Genomic DNA, 17,564 nt, shown 5'->3' on the forward strand with positions numbered 1-17,564 from the left:
ATTTTCTCCTCGGACTGACTCATAGAAAGCAGTCAAAGAGATAACGACAAGCCGTGTCTTTACCGCCCATTTTCGTCTTCCCCAGGACGGTGGGACGGCTGAGATGTCAAGGGTTGTGATTCGGCGCCCGCGGCATCTTTTACCAAGCAGGTATCACGAACCGAAGCGGCGACTCAGCCATACATAATCCAGTGGCTTGAAACCAGTGAAACACTTCCAATAACACCACGTGTAGTGTTTTCAAGATAGTTCAGTCTAGAAGCTTCGGATGTCTCGGGACATGGTTTTCTAGACTCGTTGTCTAAACGCCAGTGAAGATAGCTGGGATGTTTCGATCTTGCGTAGCCGACCTTGCTGCGCATCCAACCCTCTGTTTGGTCCAGAAAGTATCACAAGGGATGACTAGTCTCCGTCGCTAACAGAAGGCTCGAGCATAAACTTTAAGCCACGAGGATCAAATACCTAGCTCACAATTTAGACACTGCTCCATAATGCCTCAACGATAGTCTGGAACCATTACCCCAAATCACATCACCGTCGAATCACAACACCATGACCCCAATATCAAGCTATCTCTCACCACGGACTTGTAAATCCGCGCGTTTGAGAAAGTTGGAGTCATAGCGTCTCCAATGCACAGCTAACATCTGATCACAGCCCCATAACACAAGATTAACGAAGGATTCATCTCAGCTGTATCTTAAATCAGGTGATCTGAGGACCACATTCTGGGGAGTCTGCAGCTGTGGTATGACAGACATGGTTAACACCTGGAGAAAGATTCAGATTATGGGGTTGAGATTAAGATCTCGGACTTACGGAAACATCTGAGTATCTTTATGGGGAAGATCACTCAAAACAAACATCAAAACAGCTCATTACCTTTTTCATGATAACAACTTTTCACTATCATGATGCCATTCCTCAACATTCCGAAATGATCCGAATAAAAAGCATACATGCTTATCAAGGTATGAGCGGAAGCATTCCACGTATTGGCAGGGGTATGTTTGCCACAATTTGGAGAAAAAGGTTGCCAACGCGTGGAGAAGAGCTGTATGAGTTATAATTGGGAAATGTTCTCGAAAACGCTAGAGCTGCGGGCGCTTGAGATGATAGGAGATTTTCGTTCGTGTCTCCAGTCTTGATGCATCGTCGGGGTCTTGAACTGTAGCACTTTGGACTCTGTTACATTGTGCTCCCGGTATTTTCCATGTGTTTACGGCCCTTTGTGCAATGCAATGTAATCTCTCATTGTTGAGCAAGTGCAACAGCCCCAGATACCCCGGATCTCAGTGAGAAGTCAAGATTGCATTAACCTCGGGCATTCGAAACCCCAGCTAAGCAAGCTATCGTCCCCTCAGTGGAGGTTGGAGATGTCGTACGAGCCGCCACTAGAAAGTCCAGACCTTGGGGGTCAAGAACCAATCAGTGTGATGAAGAGTGCGTCGACTTTTCTAGCCAATTACTTTGTTCGGTTAATGCTAATCGGACGTTGTGACTAAAGAAGCAGATGCAGCCTAGCCCCGCGATTCAATCCCCAACTGAGGAGGGAATCCTTGCTCACTTGGGGGAAAGACGGAGGGAAGATTGACTCAGAAGACTTGACTCGTAAAGCTTTGACATTTGTGATGTTGTCTCTTATCTCAAGGTAAGTGTAATAGCCTCCCATAATGTTTGGCGAGAGCTTGGTTAATCTTTAGCGACAAACGTGCCAGAAGATAAACACTGGTCAACGATGGATGAAGTCGGCTACAATGCGACGGATTTCCTCATCGAGAACCCGTCTCGGCGCCAAGGCGATTATTTCCCGAGTCAGCCAAGACGCACTTAGTGAGGTCATCCCGTCGAAATGATAGCCAACCAAGAAAAACAGTCGGACTGCAAAAGTGACTGGCGAAAGAGAACCATGTTACAGAAGTGCCACGGCGATCAACTTCCAGAACAATCTTAACTGAGACAGATGATGCATGTAAGCATGGACCAACGAGGGATTAAAACAACTCATCATGGGTCATCGTTACACCTCAAGTGCACCCTCAGGCCCTGTAGACTGTAAATGTAACCAAGAAACGCCGATACTCTTCACCTCCAACGCCAAGGTCACTTATCGAGATGGAGACTCGGCATGTATCTCCCCCAATTCTGCCTCCACTTGTTTCTGTTTTCTCTGTAGTAAGTTACAGCGTAAGCGGGGGCTGTGAAAAGTTCTACCCTTGCCCTGCTAGCCTGCTGGTGGTTAGGTGCTAGTTATCTCTCCCCGCAGAGTCAGTGGGTGTGATAAGCCCCATATTTCACAGTGCAAGGTAAGCTTAACAAGGAGCCTTAAATGTTATGTCAAACCCTAACGTTAAAGTGGTATAAGCGTAAATTCCGGGGTGATCGGCAGTTACACTGAGAAGCGTAGCGGTGCCGTATTGCCGAATAAGTCTGGCTCGGCCACTCCGCATGTTTGGAGGTGCCCACCTTTCTATGTATGCTACGGGGTTGTCATTTTGGTGATTAATTCCATGTGACCAATTGTGTTTCATGGTATCCAACCTTCTTTTGGTGGGTGATGGAGTGATACAGCGTCATAGGATGTAGCGAGAGGAGATATGTCATATAACGAGACACCAAAAAGCAAGACAATACAGCAAAAAAGATTGACTACGTAGTATTATTCTTGTCACATATCTTGTCTGGACTCGTTCATTCGTATAACCTGCGGATCCGTTGTCATCCTCTTTCCCCCGCATGCTCCGTACACAAACTCTCAACCTTGATCCCAGTCAACAAACCAGAATCCTTCCTCCCTCCGTTCTCACCCGGTTCAACAAATGATAATCCCTTCTTCAACCCCATACTCCTTCGCTCTGCGGGGAACAGACAAGGCCAGGGTGGTCACCTCACTTTCTGTTCACGGGCATGATCCGCTAGACGAGTACCCCAACTTCGAGACCTCCCCACGTCTACTGTAACTCTATGGTTTTGTGTTGGTGCGACATGTTGGCTGTATGTTACCATTACAATGCATGGTATGGTAGGGGACTAGTGATGCTGTAATCGGAGATAACACATTAAGCTTGTTGCTGTGATCTGCGGTCGTGGCTGTCGTTGCGCAAAAGGATATATATTCCCCCTCTTCTCCTCGTAAACTCAATTCCCCCCAACCATCATCACCTCCTCACTTCCTTTCCCTTCAAGACCTGTATAAGCATCTTTACAATGGTCCAGCAACCATCTGCAGGCGAGCCCGCTGGCCCCGTGGTCAAGGGCGTCATTCCCACAGCTAAGCAAGCTCTCGCTGATCTCTTCATCTGGAAGCAGCGCGTCGTTATCACCAACGAGCATGGCGAAGAGACCACTGAATGGCGGGACCCAGATCCCATCAAGAACCCCATCAGTCTGATGGCTCAGCTATCTGGCAAGGACTGGATCTTCTTCCTTGTAGGCTTCTGCGCCTGGACTGCTGATGCTTTCGACTTCCACGCTCTGTCAATTCAGACCAAGAAGTTGTCTATCTACTATGACACCAGCAAGACCTCCATCACCACCGCCATCACCCTCACCCTTCTCCTCCGATCTGTCGGCGCAGCCATGTTTGGTCTCGCTGGTGACAAATGGGGACGCAAGTGGCCCATGGTCTTCAACATGATCATCCTCGGTGTCCTTCAGATAGCCACCATCTACAGCACAACTTTCCAGCAATTTCTCGCTGTACGAAGTCTCTTTGGTCTTTTCATGGGCGGAGTCTACGGCAATGCTATCGCCATGGCTCTCGAGTCATGTCCGTAAGTCAAACCTACCCCAATTGAACTTCATCATGCCAAGTTTGCCAAGTTTTGGAGAATGTTTTTATTTCCGTGCTAATATCGCTCTAGCTCCAACGCTCGAGGCTTGATGTCCGGTATTCTGCAGCAGGGTTACTCTTTCGGCTACGTCTTGGCTGCATGCGCCAACCTTGGCGTTGGAGGTAGCACTGAGAGTTGGAAGACAGTTTTCTGGATTGCTGGTAAGTTGTCATTGCCAAAGCCTATCATTTCATTTTTATTAACATTAATTAGCTGGTATCTCAATTGCCGTCGGTATCGTTCGTATCTTCTTCCCCGAGTCCCAACAATTCCTTGAAGCCCGCGCCAAGGGCAAGAAGTCTTCCACTCCCGGTGCTTTCTGGGCAGACTGCAAGAAGATGCTCGTCGCTGAGTGGAAGATGTGCGTTTACTGTTGTTTCCTCATGACCTGGTTCAACTACTACTCGCACACTTCTCAAGACTCCTACACTACCTTCATGTTGGAGCAGAAGGAACTTAACAACTCTGCTGCTTCTCGTGCCTCGATTCTCATGAAGACTGGTGCTTGTGTTGGTGGTACAATCATTGGATACCTCAGCCAGTTTGTTGGTCGTCGTCGTGCCATCATCGTGTCGGCTTTCATGTCTGCCCTCATGATCCCAGCCTGGATTCTTCCCACAACCGAGAGAGGATTGAGCGCCTCTGGCTTCTTCATCCAGTTCTTCGTGCAGGGAGCCTGGGGTGTTATTCCCATTCATCTCAACGAGCTGTCACCTCCTGCCTTCCGATCTTCATTCCCTGGTGTTACTTACCAGATTGGCAACATGATCTCGTCTCCCTCAGCCCAGATCGTCAACGCCATCGCCGAAAAGACATTCGTTACACTCAAGAATGGTGACAAGGTTGAGGCTTATGGTCCTGTGATGGGTGTCGCCACTGCTATCATTGCTCTCGGTATCATGTTCACCACTATGTTTGGTCCTGAGAAGCGTGGTCGTGCCTTTGAGCACGCTGTTGCTGGTGTCCACGACGAAGACCTTCCTCAGCACCAAAAGAAGGATATCGAGACTGCTAGTGTTGAACAGGTCGAGATGGATGAGAGAAACAAGAACAAGGAGGAGGCTTAAAATGCTGTGGCTGCCCCGGGAGCAGCTAGCTTAAACATAACACTTCAAGTTTGCAGCAACACAATCTCGATAACCTAAGAACACAATCATCAATGGCATGACATAATCGCTTAACTCCTCTTAATTATTATGGCCTTTTGTAATCTCTCAATATCCTAGCAATGACGTTGTGATGCTCAGCCTCTGCAAACTCTGCTGCGTTACGGCACCTTTCCTCAATTGTGTGAGGTTCTTCGTCGTTCTCCAACAGAAGATAGACCATATCAAGTCGTCCATGTTCTGCTGCTCCTTCAAGTGCTGTCCTTCCATCAACGTCTGCAGCTTTGGCGCCGACACGAGCCCCATTCTCGAGGAGGAAAACAGCCATCCTAAGATTACCATTGATCGCTGCATATTGTAGAGCAGTTGCCCCTCTTTTGGCCGCGGGTGCTGCATTGACTGCCGCTCCATTCTCAACAAGACAAGTAACAATTTGGTGATTTCCATGTCTTGCGGCGAGCTGAAGCATTGTGGCACCGCTGTAATGGCCTGGATTTGCATCGATGGACGCGCAGTTCTCGATGAGAAATATGGCTGCCTGAGTATGATTATTCGCAACTGCAAGCCCGAGAGCTGGTGGATTATAGTAAGAGCTAGCCCCTTCGTTGACCGAGGCTCCATGTTCGACAAGATACTTGACGATCTCAATGTTGCCATGCATTGCGGCGTACTGAAGATCTGTCGTGGGATGGTAGAACGGTTTTGCGTCGATATCGGCGCCTCCGTCAATGGGGCACTTTATCAATCCCAAGTTCTTGGCCGCTCTTTGAAGTGCAATATCCCCAATTGACGAACCATTAACATCAGAACCTTCGTCAAGAAAAGATTTCACTAGCTGCACGTTATTATTGGTAATAGCCAACTGGAGTAAACTGACTCCAGTCGAAGAAGCGCTCATATTGGCACCAGCTTCGACAAGAAGCTTTACCAGTTTTGTATTGTTGTTATGAACGGCCGCTTCAAGTGCAGTAATCCCGGTCTCTGAGGCATTGACATCAGCGCCTGCTTCAATAAGAAGCTTGGTCAGCTCCATTCTGTTACTGGCGACTGCTAGTTGAAGTGCAGTCCTTCCAGTTGAAGCATTCACGTCGGCTCCAGCTGTCAGAAGTAGTTGGCATCTCTGTAGAGCATCATGATGCCAAAAGGCTCCTCGTGCGACTTGTTTAAGTGGCGTCCCCCACTTTGAAAGCTTATTGACATCTGCGCCATAGTGTATAAGTGACTGGACCGTTGAGAGCGAGACATCTTGGTCAAGAGCAAGCCCAAGCGCAGTTCGTTCGTCAAAACGGCACACCGCATTTGGATCTGCTCATTTGGACAGAAGAAGCACAGCAGCGCTCTCATTTTTTCTTTCCAGGGAAAAGAGAAGCGGTGTTTGCGTACCATCGATCAAACGATGTATGTCTGCTCCTTCTTCAGTGAGTATTTCTATATAACTGCAGTCAAATCGATATATTGCCTGCTTCAATGGCATTTCGAATGTGATATCACAACAATAGCGATTGCGATATATAGCTAGTGATTTTTGGTTTGGATTGACGCCGGCATTGATTAAACGGTATGCAATGTAATGCTTGCCTTCGTGCAGTGCTGGCCAGAGAGGTGTTGGATATCCAGGCTGGGCACAGTAGAGATTGGGCTTGACAGAACGTTGCATTAACAAGTCGAATATTCTCTGATCTCCGCTCCAAATGCATTCGCAAATCATAGAGCTGACATCTTCTTGGGGTATGCTAGATAGACCAGGGTCGAGAAACTCAACAATGTGTGTCATGCCCTTCAGGATGGCGACTTTGACGGCTGACGGGATATATTCCTTAGGCCAATGTAGCCCGAGGCGATGCCAAGACATCAAAACTGTGTCTAGAAGTTGGACTTTACCTGTAGACACCGCTTCCACGATGTAATTCGTTCCATCAACGCAATGGACACTCCCACCATGACTCCCAAGTTCTCCGAAGACATAATCCACGAGCTCAACAGAGCCAGACTTTAGAGCGGCTTGAAAAAACTGTTATCCCATTTTTCTCCGACGCAGAGGCAAAGGGGTCGCCGCCTTTGCTCAACAAAAGCTTGAGAAGGCCATAATCCCCGGATTCAGCTGCAGCTTGCATTGCTGTCCTCCCTGCATGGTCCCCAGGAGGAGCATTTATGTCTGCTCCTCTACTCAACAAGACTTCGATCAATTCTGGCTTCTTTTGTTCTCTTGTCGGTAAGTGGCATGCCAGTTGCAATGCCGTTGCAGTGGTTGGATGTCGAAAGTCGATGGTTGAGCCTGCATCTAGCAAGATTTTGGTGATTTCGTCCCCGCTCTCTTGGATTGACATCTGTAGAGGAGTCAATATTCCAGAAAATGGCAGAGTTTGATCCATCTTCTTGAACATTTCTGGCTCGAAAAATTTGTCCAGGACTACGCCGCCCTTGATGAGGCGCTTGACAATGTCGACATTGCCTTCAAGTGCTGCGAACTGGAGGGGAGTAAGCATTCGGACCGCGAGATGGTACTTGAACTCAAATTTCAGAAATTCAAGATCCGTATCCTGAAGTTCCTCAATCAATAAGTCCGAGTTGACTCCCGCTTCGATCGACGTGTTGGCCAAGCTCAAATCGTGATGATATATTCCATAGTACATCACTGAAAGTCCTCCTGCTGGTAGCAGCTCTGGGTCTGCTCCGACCTCCAACAGTCGTCTCATGAGGGTAAAATCCCCTTCTCCGACAGCCAGGACAAGCGGTTTACCAGATCCGGAGTTTGCATCTGCCCCATAGTCGATTAACATCTTTGCGATTTCTCTATCGTGACATAAATCAAGGGCGCAAATTAGAGGGCTCTCGAGTGTGTCGTCTTTGGTGCCTTCAATCTTCGCATCTGGGTCCGCCCCAAGGGTAATAAGGAGCTGGACGGCATCCCTGTTCCCCAATCTCGCTGCTTGGTAGAGCGCAGAGCGTCTGTCATATGGATCAATGCTGTCAGGGCTGACTCCAGACTCAAGTAAGAAACGCAGGAATTCCATTCCTTTGCTTCCTTCAACTCTGAGCGCCACAAATAGAAGGTGTCTTGCAAATATTTCAACAATTGGCCCCCCTATAGTAAGTAGATGCTTTATCTTGATGAGAAAGCCACTCGAGATGGCAACCTGAAGAAGCCTGTAGGTTGTCTCTTCGGTTCCCGTCAAATTGTTGGAGCAAAGAAACACCAGCGAGTTGAAAATTTGCAACCATGGTGGTTCTTGGTGTCGGAAGCTTTTCAGAGAATTATCCAACTTTGGCACCAGTTCATGAAGTCTCTGTTGCGTCATGTCAAGGTTCTTCGAAACCAGATCGGAGACGGATTTGGGTGCCTCTTGCAGTGGCAGACTTCCTGTAGCTATTTGCCCATTGTCATGGACGCCCGATGGTTATGGGTCTGTCACCTCCCAAAAACCAAGTGACCCATCTTGTTGGTTTGGGCTGAATAGTGGGCGTCGACTATTAACTGCGTTGCATCAGTAGGATGATACAGGACGGCTGGGCTAATACGAAACTCACCTAGGTTATTGAAGCTTTCTCGGAAGTTCGACCACGGGAGATCATTGATTAGAACGATCTTGGTGTTCGATGATGGCGGTGTATAAGCCACCACACCAAAGGTATTATTACTCACGACTTGATAAACTAATGGATTAGCAGGTGTCTGTATCCAAGTACGTGGCACATACAATCCTCTTCGACTTGTGAAGCATGATATCTTCTCAACTCTTTCTTGCTCTTCTTCTCTGAGATGACTTTACCACCGATGCTGAGTTCCGTCAGCTTCCCCTCTGCCTGGCGCTTTGTAACTAAAGCGCTTGCATACTACCATTTCTCTGTGGTGTTGTTCTTTTGCAGCTTCCAGTTGACATTCACTTTGCGAATGTATTGGGGCTTTCTATCCTATTATTAGACAAATTCCAGTCAATCTGCATCAATCTAATTTACGTAGCATAGAAGCCAGATTCAGTCATGATCTGGATAACCTCGTCGAGAGTCTTGTCTTGATTGACGTACAGCTCAGCTATGCGAGCCCTTTGGGCTTCCCATATAGCGGGCAGAATTCTTGATGTTTGAGGCATGTTGGTTAGATTCAGTAGATGTCTGTTATAATAAGGACGTCTTGTGAATCGTAAGTGGTACGGGTATAGGAGGAAGTTAAGGAATGGATGGGAAGGTCCGACCTTTAGATACCAACGCGGGTAAGCAATTCACCACCGGCTTTTGAGTAGTCAAGGTGCATAGGCACTTACTCGAGGCTGGCGTCTGTCCAAAATTCGCGTTCGTAGCTAGATAAATTGGTTCCTGCCCCCATTCAATCATGAGCTTCTTGGTTTCCCATCCTTTTAATTGTCTATGAACTTCATTTGACATCCATCATTGTTATACAAGTCTCTCTTGCACTCTTCACATCGGGTCCAGGTAACTTGGCATACCCATTACCTTCGACTATAAGCCTATACTCTTGGAAGATGGCCGTATCCCAAGATGTTATCGTTGCCATTGTTGGCGTGTTAGTCAACGTCCCCACTTTTTGTCTCGTCTTCTGGCACTGCTTTCGCCGAAGAACACCACCTATTTCTGGTCGATTTCAGGGTTCATTTTCCTCTCCTCTCTATTTTCTGGTAATTTACTGACAATATTTTACAGAAGAAGCCCTCCCTCTTCAATCTCCAACCTTGCAGCCTCGACTCCTCACATTCGACACCCAATACGCAGTGGCCTTTCCATGCACGATGCCTCTCATCAACGTCTCAGCACCTCGTCTTTGACACAATACCACATTCCACATTCCACATTCCACATTCTTGATTGTACAACCAGACTATGATATATTACCAAAGACATTATGCTCAACGCAACGGTCGACGAGAACAGAAGCTATTTGGCGGACTTTAGTACAACTTATATAGACAGAATACACATGTTCAGTATAACTCTACTTGACCTTCTTCAATGCAGTCTTGAATCCCATCAACTCAACACCCCCTGCCCTTCCATCCTCAGTATTGAACACCATCTCATCCAGTCCCAAAAACTCATACGCTGCTCTGTCTATCATTGCCCAACTCATACAACTCGCATCCTCCCAAAACAACAAACCCTCCTGCATCCCAATCTGATTTGCCGTGCCAATTCTAAACACCGCTCTCCACTCTGTCTTATTCCCCGCTGTGAGATCTGTGGGATACAATCGCCCAGAAAGTGAGATCTTCGGTACGCTGGGGTTGAGCATGGAGAGATAATGAAGCCAATGTGTTGAGACGTCTGTTCCGCGGACTATCCACTTTGTGATGCTCAGACCTGGGCCATCGTCGTCGACGTCGAGAACAAGAGTCGAGTTTGTGCCCTCATTTATGTATGTCCCTGCAAATGTCTTCTTTGCTTGGTCTTTACCTGCTGCTTCGAGAGCTGGCACAAGTGCCTTTGTGATTAATGAGAAGAAAACCAGAGGAAGCCCTCCTGCAATCTCGGGGCCTCCCACTAGTACACTAATCACAATGCCATAGTCTGGAATCATTGCAAAGATAGAATGATAAGTGCCCAGATCACCTCCTTTGGTGTAGACATTGAGCACCCTTTCGTCGGATGTGAGCTTGTTAGATCGCACAATCTCCCATGGGGCTCCAATGAACTGTCCTCTTCCACTCGTAAAAGTCACAGGCTTGAGCCACTTGTTTGTCTCCGTAAGATCTAGGAACTCATGCTTGAGGATAGAAGACCCAAAAGCGAGGAGGTCCTTTGTCGATGAGTAGAACGAACCAGCCCTAAGCGCATAAGCAAAGACCTCAACGTTGTAAAGGGAACTTACGGACTAAGAATACCAATCGAAGTATTCCAGAATATATCATCTGGCCCAATTGCTCCCACGGAGTCATCAGGCTTCGCATAAGTCGTACTATTCATCCCCGCAACATCAAGCACATTCTTCTGCACAAAGTCTTCGAACGAATCTCCCGAGACTCTCTCTATGACCAAGCTCATTACGAAGAACGCGATGTTTGAGTACACCGGATTACCCCAAGGCGCAGAAGTCGGAGGCCGTTTGCCAAAGTTGTCCCAAAAGTCTAGTCACATAAGTCAAGTCCACAAGCATTGATGACCACTCACCTTGAACGTCACAGGGAGGAATTCCAACCAGACCAGCACATCCTAAAACATCATGCGCAGCAGGAAGACCAAGGTCGGTCCAATTCCTAAAGCTCGTCAAATCCGTAACTACTGCCACACGTAAGTATTTCTTCTCTCACATACCTAAGGACTTACAATCGGCGGGCATGCCACCCATATGCGACGCAAGGGCCTGCAGTGATACCTTGTCCCAATCAATAGTTGTAATTGCATTATTCTCACTCTGCTGCTTATTCAACTTCCTCAATTCAGGGACATATTTCGTCACCGGGTCATGCATGCCCACTCCCTTGAGTTTGAGCGCTGCAAGGGTAGTATACGCCTTCGAGATACTACCAATGCGATAAACTGAGTCGGCATCGATCTTGCTTACGCCTCGAGGATCCAAGTTCTCTGGTGTGTGATGAAGATCTAGCAAGGGGTTGTCTTCGTAAATTGACGTGACACCAACTGATACAGCTGAGCTATGCAAAAGACTCGAATAGGCCTTGATAGTCTCTGTAATAGCTTCAATGGCATTTTTCACATTTTGATGCGAGCTTGGGGTTGTTGGCGCAGGGAGGACTGGACCGATTGGAGGACAGTGGTAGTTCTTTGCAGCGAGTACGTTGCCGGTGAGTAAAAGTAAAAGAGGCAGAGGCTGCACTTGGATCTTCATCTTGTTAGTCTCAAAGACCGAAGGGATGATTACAGGACCAATTCGCTGTTAACGGATGAGGTGAGTGAGCCTTATATAAATAAGACGGCGTGTTATCCTACCGCATGACACATAATCCCCCGCATAAATCCTGGCTCAACTGCACTCCTCGTCATTCCTTGGCCTGGCGATCATGCTCTTTATCCCACTTACCCATTTAGGCATCATCCGGCGCCAAATGATGTTGAGAGCCGCTCAGCTACACGGCAAGTGGATGTTTTATAAACAGGATCAATGAGGTGATATACAGGCGAGAGGAGGTAAGGAATAGGACCTCGATACTAAGCGGCAAAACTTCCTGTTGATTTGTGAATAGCTTTAGAATTAGCTTGGGGAGCCTTTGGCTAGCTTCAGAAATCCTCTCAAGAAACGAGCATCGCCTCCTGGGTGAAGACCTAATTATTTTTGGCCCCCAAGTAGGTCCGCGATTTAGTTGCTTGCCAGGGACAGGCAACAATCAAGTGGTTCCAAGTAATTAAACCAAGCAATAAACAAGCAAGTCATCCGCATCGCTTTTGACTACTAAAACTGGTGTTTCATGTGGTAGTGTAACTAATGCTGTCGGTTTTCTTCCTAAAGAACTACATCCACCACTAATCAATCGCCATAGCATCGAACGCTGTGTCAATGGGCGTAAAGTTGTGTGCGCCTCGTCCTCCAGTATTGCCATCGCCATTGCCAATGCCATTGCCGTTAAGATTATACTAGACCATCCGGGTCTGCAATTGGTTGTTCTCCTCCCTAAGTGTTTTCAACTGCTTCTCAAATTCCTTGTTGACCCAATCCCAGTATCCTGTCCAGGTGCTGGCGGCACCAGCATTACTAGTAGCTGCACCAGCGTTACCAGTCATGGCCTTCATCTTCTCACCTAGCAGCAAGGTAACTCTGAGAATGCTCTTGTTGGCTTCCTCTTGTTTCTCGACGTCCTGCTTCACAGCATTATCCTTCAGCTTCACCGAGAGGACAGTTCTGTAAGCCTCGGCGATTGAGTTCAAACGTCGAGTTGTCTCATCGGGGTCGATCGTGATCAGCTTGGTCACCATGAGATTGCAGAGCTGCCTAATATCATTATCGTCCTTGAGACCAGCGACGACACGATCGTAGAAGTCGATGTTATTGATGCGGCTGAATGCAGTCTCCATCAAGGCGTATAGTGTCTCATACGCGCTCTGCTACAAGTCAGTTCCTATTCACAACGAGTTCATCGTAAACGTACCTTTCGGACCTCAAGACCGTCGTCCACGGTGTGCTTGAAAGGTCCCATCATGACTTCCTTTATGAGTTCCTTCTTGATAACTGATTCTTGCAGAACAAATGGCATCAGTTCTCCTAGATGGGGGTGGATTAGGTCGGGCTTCGATCGGGCAGCTGTAGTGAGTGTAGTCATTGCCAGTCGGCGGATATCCATGTCGGAGTCTTGGAGCATTGTCAAAAGCATCTGGATGAGGACGTCTCGTAGCATCACATCCAAAACCTCGTCACTTTCGGGGAGAGTATAGCGGACAGCCTGAACAGCCATGCCTCGAATACCCAGAGACTGGTCCTTCAGGAGAGCCTATGAAGAGTTAGAACATTCAAAACGGAAGAGCGTTGGCGTGCATACCTGAAGGCGGGGAATAAAAACGGCAGGGTCGAGTGTAACAAGTCGTCCAACACATTCAGCACAAACCACCTTGTTGTCAGCATTGTCGGAAGCCTTGAGAAGCTCGTCCCAGATAGCCGGGGCATAATTGCGCAGATCAGTAGACTGTGCAGAGATTGATTGGAGGATTTCTTTGATGGACTGGATAAGGAGGTACTGGGTGTTTCCACCTTTCTGCATGGTCTTCAGGATGACAGGCAGGAATTCGGGAACATTGCCGGAACCTGCCTGGCCCAGAGCAACAGCGGCCGAGAGGGAAACCTTGTCTGGCTCCTGGTGGAATTGATCCAAGAAGAGGTCAGGCTTCAGGGTTGAACTTGTTCCAAGTCTCTTTCCAGTTTCACCTAAAACAGCCAGGGCAAGACTGACTCGAGCTTCATCGTTCGTTTTAGCACTGGTATAGAGCTCCGTGACAAAGCTATCAAGCTTGACACCAACTGAATCTCCTCCGGTGACGAGCAGAGTTCCGATAACTTTACCAACAACGGGAGGGTCGCCTGCAACGCTGACGTTTTTGAGAAGCCCCTGCATGAGTCCTTGGCCGGCCCCATTCTCTCCAATATTGCTGACTAGCACAAGAAGTTGGTCAAGAACGATTCCGGCATGGTGTTCCTTGAGCAGCTGCGAGATAGCAGCGATCATCTCATCAGTAACCACCAGCTCCGGGTGCTCAGGCACCAAGTTTGCAAGGATAATTAATGTCGGTCCAAGAAGATGCGCGTCGCTGTTAACTATGATGGGCATTAAATCGGTGACAATTCCCTGAATAGTGTCGGGCTCGAGTTGACCCTTCGTAGCGGGCGACAAGACAAGGTTACGAAGAGCAATGATGCTGGAGCCACGGAGCGACCGGTTTGCTTTTCGTAGCTGCGCGGATAGCTCCAACGCAACATCTTGAACCCATGCTTTATCCAGTTGCTCAGGGGTCCGGGCATAACGGGCAACATTCTCGACAGCGCGGACAGCAGCAAGGCGAGTAGTCTCATTCTTCAGTCTCTCTTGGAGGACGTCCAGAGCAGCCTTGACCTTGTCCTCGGAGAGAAGGGAAGATCCCTCGGAGGTTGAAGTTCGCGAAATAAGGACTCCCAATGCGTGAATGGCACGTTGGCGAACCTCGGCATCGGCATCCTGAGCAGAAGATCTGTCAATAATGACCGTATAAAGCTTTTCCAGCTCAGCCTTGTACTTGGAGGCAGCATTGCGTGACCGTGGTGGGGTAATCGTCTTGACCAACTCCTCGACGGTGCGAATAGCCTCACTCGAAATCTTATAGAAACGGTTATTGGCCGCAGATGCGACACCATCGACAATCTTCGTAAGATAAGGCTGTAGAATAGTTGATGAATGAGTCTTGGCGATGTCACTTATCACGCTAAGAGCAGTGATTCTCAACGTGCTTGGAGTCGCTGAAGAGGAGCCGGAATGTGATGCCACATGAGTTGAGACTGATACAGAACCAGTGGGCTGGATAGCCTCTATTATAGGTCCAATGACTTGATCAAAGTACTCAGCCAATCCACCGTGTTGAACTGACACTATGTCATCGAGAAGCTTGATGACTGCCTGCTTGGTAGGAATAGTCTTGCCCTTGAGTTGCTTAGTGATGGCCTTAACAATAGATGGTGTAAGGCGAGCCAAGTCAGCTCGTGGGCCACTAGGAGGGATCTTCTCCAGAACTGGTGAAACCAATCCAGATCCTGACATGAATTGGGACGCAGAACCGCCTCCGCCACTGCTCTGACGTCTTCGTTTTCGGCTGATGGGGATGCGGGTCTCGGATTCTGGCTCAAGGTCGTCTAGGGAGAGGTCTGTTGTGGGGAGTCCTTCACCAGTCTTGCGAACCAAAAGCGAAAGTGCTGAAATGATCTCAAGGCGAACATTCTCCTCTCGCTCAGAAATGCGTTTAATAAGATGAGGTGCCGTCTGGTTGTAGAGAACACCGTTCTCAAGCAGGTCACCACTACCACGTGTTGAGATAACTGTGTAGATGGTCTTTGCAGCGCATCGTCGAACCTTCCAGCTGGCGTCGTCGTCATCATCCTCAAATCCATCATCGGCATCGAATTCATCGTCCTCGTCCATTTCTTCGTCTTCCTCTTCATCCTCCATATCCTCGTCCTCGTCATCCACATTGTAGTTGGGGTCATATTTGAGGTATCGCAGGCACGCTTCTATGGTTTCATCTGTGAACGGGCGCATCTCTTGAGGGCATGAGGCCAGGAAGGCATCTAGGGCTACCAGAGCAGCTTCTCGAACTTCGTTGAAATCTTGCCCAAGATCATCTCCGTCGCTAAGAGCATCGAGATGTTCTTGAAGTTCTTCTTCGCTAAGTGCCTTGATAATCAAGGGTGCAGTACCGGCAAGATGGGGTCCAAATCGTGAAGGAATCGACCGGGCCATGCTACCGAGGATGGAGATGTATAATCTTCTGGTGACAGGACTGATTTGCTTCGTTAGACCAAGGGTAATTCGCCTGACTACTTCTTCTAAGTGCTCGTCAGACAGGTAGACAGCGAGCATAGATATAGCCACGACAGCCCTTTTTTTGACAACGGATGTGCCTTTCTCGCTTTCAAGTAGCTGAATAACAACCTCTTGCATAGCCTCAACTTCAACTTGGACAAGCATAGGTCCAAAGCATCGAACAACCTCAATCAATACGTCGACAGCTTCTGCGTTGAGGTCGCCTTCGTTTTGTAGAAGTCCTTCGGGGACAGGAGGAAGAGGAACCCTGGGGTTCTTTGGGACCTGGGTTTTAGGGCCCGGCCCAATAAGTCGAGGGATCAACACGCGGCTGATGGCACTGTATGCTTCCTGCACATCGGATGCTGGTGGAATGCCTGGGACAGGTCGAGGGAGAGCGATGATGACGTTTCGCAGTGCAAGTGAAGGGACAGCATTGTCCACAGAGTTCTTAAGCTTCAGGGACGAGAGCTTCTCGATCAAGGGAGCGATAACGGGCGTCGGAATCTTGCCCACGAATGGGCCCAGGCTGGTTGCCGTTAGCACTTCATAGATTGAATTGCCCGCTCAACATACCACTTCACTGCAAGGTTTTGCACCTCGCCATTTTGGTCGTCCAACACCTTGATGAGACTATCAACAGTGCGTGCGGCGATATTATAGTCGTGGTGCAGAAAGTCCGGTTTGGCAATATTCAGAAGTTGGAGTAAATCGTTGAGGGCCATGAATCGGAAGTCGGGATCATTATCACTGAGCTTTGTAACGTGGCCCATCACCGCCTGCGGCGTGGCATTGATCTGACCAGAAGCCATACTGAGCGAGCTTCACGATGGTGTGAGCTTGAAGGTTTCAGATCATAAGCGCGGGGTAACAGGTGGAGGGGTATTGGGAAAATTGGATGATGCAGAAGTAGAAGATGTGATCTCGGTACAATAATAGTCAAAGATAATGAACTTGACTTAACACGAATGCTATTGGGATTGGTTTGTACAAAGATTGAGAGTTGAGCTTCACTCTAGGCAGACGGAAGAAGGTCGGAGCTCTCGAAGTGTTGCCCCGCTATGACATCCGAGCTGTCACCCCAGTCGCGGGAGGGACGATCGTTGGTGGGTCGGCTTTTCTTTGATCCGTAACAGTCAAGTACTTCACAGCTACAGGGTATTCGCGTTGATCGTGAAGTTATCGCGGCCTCAATTGTTATCATGTTACAAAATGCGCTGGAGTATGACTTCAAGTCAATCTCGTGTTGCCCAGAAGAATTTGCCTCACAAACCACCCTGCTACACAACCTATGGTCAGAAGTAGTTACAATGATCCAAGCCTGATCAATGAACGTGTTTGTCTAAAACGTTTTGCTATAAGCGCAGGTACAATAGCCCCTATTTTCGAAGGCATCGCCCTTGTCGTGTCATAGGCTTGTCACCATCTTCTTTTTCCAAGGCTAGTGTCTATGACTTTTCCCCTGTCAGGTGGGATAACAAGGAATAGGGCGTTGTTATGTCGCTTTCAAATCTAGACCAATTCCTCATCTTCATCAGTTCCAGAATTTTAGTAATTCAGAGCAGAGTGCTGCTCGGATATCTGCCTACGATTCAAGGCACCGTTACAACAGCTATTCACCAGACCATTAGCAGTGATGTTCAGTTAAATTATAGCTTTGATTAAACTGGATAGGAGGGAAG

General features: G+C 48.2%; 4 protein-coding genes across 4 annotated transcripts; 1 reads left to right on the forward strand and 3 right to left on the reverse strand.

Moving 5' to 3' along the window:
• Positions 1–3,207: 3,207 nt before the first annotated feature.
• On the forward strand, positions 3,208–4,900 carry BKA55DRAFT_539742 (major facilitator superfamily domain-containing protein; the record flags this gene model as incomplete). The annotated part of the gene is made up of 3 exons (XM_046190180.1): positions 3,208–3,773; positions 3,864–3,994; positions 4,047–4,900. 3 exons carry the CDS (start codon positions 3,208–3,210, stop codon positions 4,898–4,900), a joined length of 1,551 nt encoding a protein of 516 aa, XP_046049500.1.
• Positions 4,901–5,027: 127 nt separating this feature from the next.
• Positions 5,028–9,030, reverse strand: BKA55DRAFT_663989 (ankyrin repeat-containing domain protein; the record flags this gene model as incomplete). The annotated part of the gene is made up of 16 exons (XM_046197682.1): positions 5,028–5,701; positions 5,735–5,815; positions 5,846–5,861; positions 5,892–5,941; positions 5,981–6,059; positions 6,099–6,244; positions 6,323–6,614; positions 6,657–6,882; positions 6,974–7,540; positions 7,571–7,617; positions 7,660–8,024; positions 8,064–8,226; positions 8,257–8,306; positions 8,468–8,593; positions 8,638–8,765; positions 8,897–9,030. 16 exons carry the CDS (start codon positions 9,028–9,030, stop codon positions 5,028–5,030), a joined length of 3,144 nt encoding a protein of 1,047 aa, XP_046049501.1.
• A 514-nt stretch (positions 9,031–9,544) lies between these two features.
• On the reverse strand, positions 9,545–11,872 carry BKA55DRAFT_374774 (beta-lactamase/transpeptidase-like protein). Its single transcript, XM_046185909.1, has 4 exons — positions 11,216–11,872; positions 11,060–11,167; positions 10,761–11,016; positions 9,545–10,716 (listed from the first exon to the last, which is right to left on the reverse strand). The coding sequence occupies exons 1-4, from the start codon at positions 11,736–11,738 to the stop codon at positions 9,888–9,890; spliced, it is 1,716 nt and encodes a 571-aa protein (XP_046049502.1). The 5' UTR covers positions 11,739–11,872; the 3' UTR covers positions 9,545–9,887.
• A 1,121-nt stretch (positions 11,873–12,993) lies between these two features.
• On the reverse strand, positions 12,994–16,907 carry BKA55DRAFT_568976 (armadillo-type protein). Its single transcript, XM_046192871.1, has 2 exons — positions 16,459–16,907; positions 12,994–16,411 (listed from the first exon to the last, which is right to left on the reverse strand). Exons 1-2 carry the CDS (start codon positions 16,692–16,694, stop codon positions 13,333–13,335), a joined length of 3,315 nt encoding a protein of 1,104 aa, XP_046049503.1. The 5' UTR covers positions 16,695–16,907; the 3' UTR covers positions 12,994–13,332.
• Positions 16,908–17,564: the final 657 nt, after the last annotated feature.

This window comes from Fusarium redolens (assembly GCF_020744475.1).
Source record: "Fusarium redolens strain MPI-CAGE-AT-0023 chromosome Unknown BKA55scaffold_8, whole genome shotgun sequence".
Classification (NCBI taxonomy): Eukaryota; Fungi; Ascomycota; class Sordariomycetes; order Hypocreales; family Nectriaceae; genus Fusarium; species Fusarium redolens.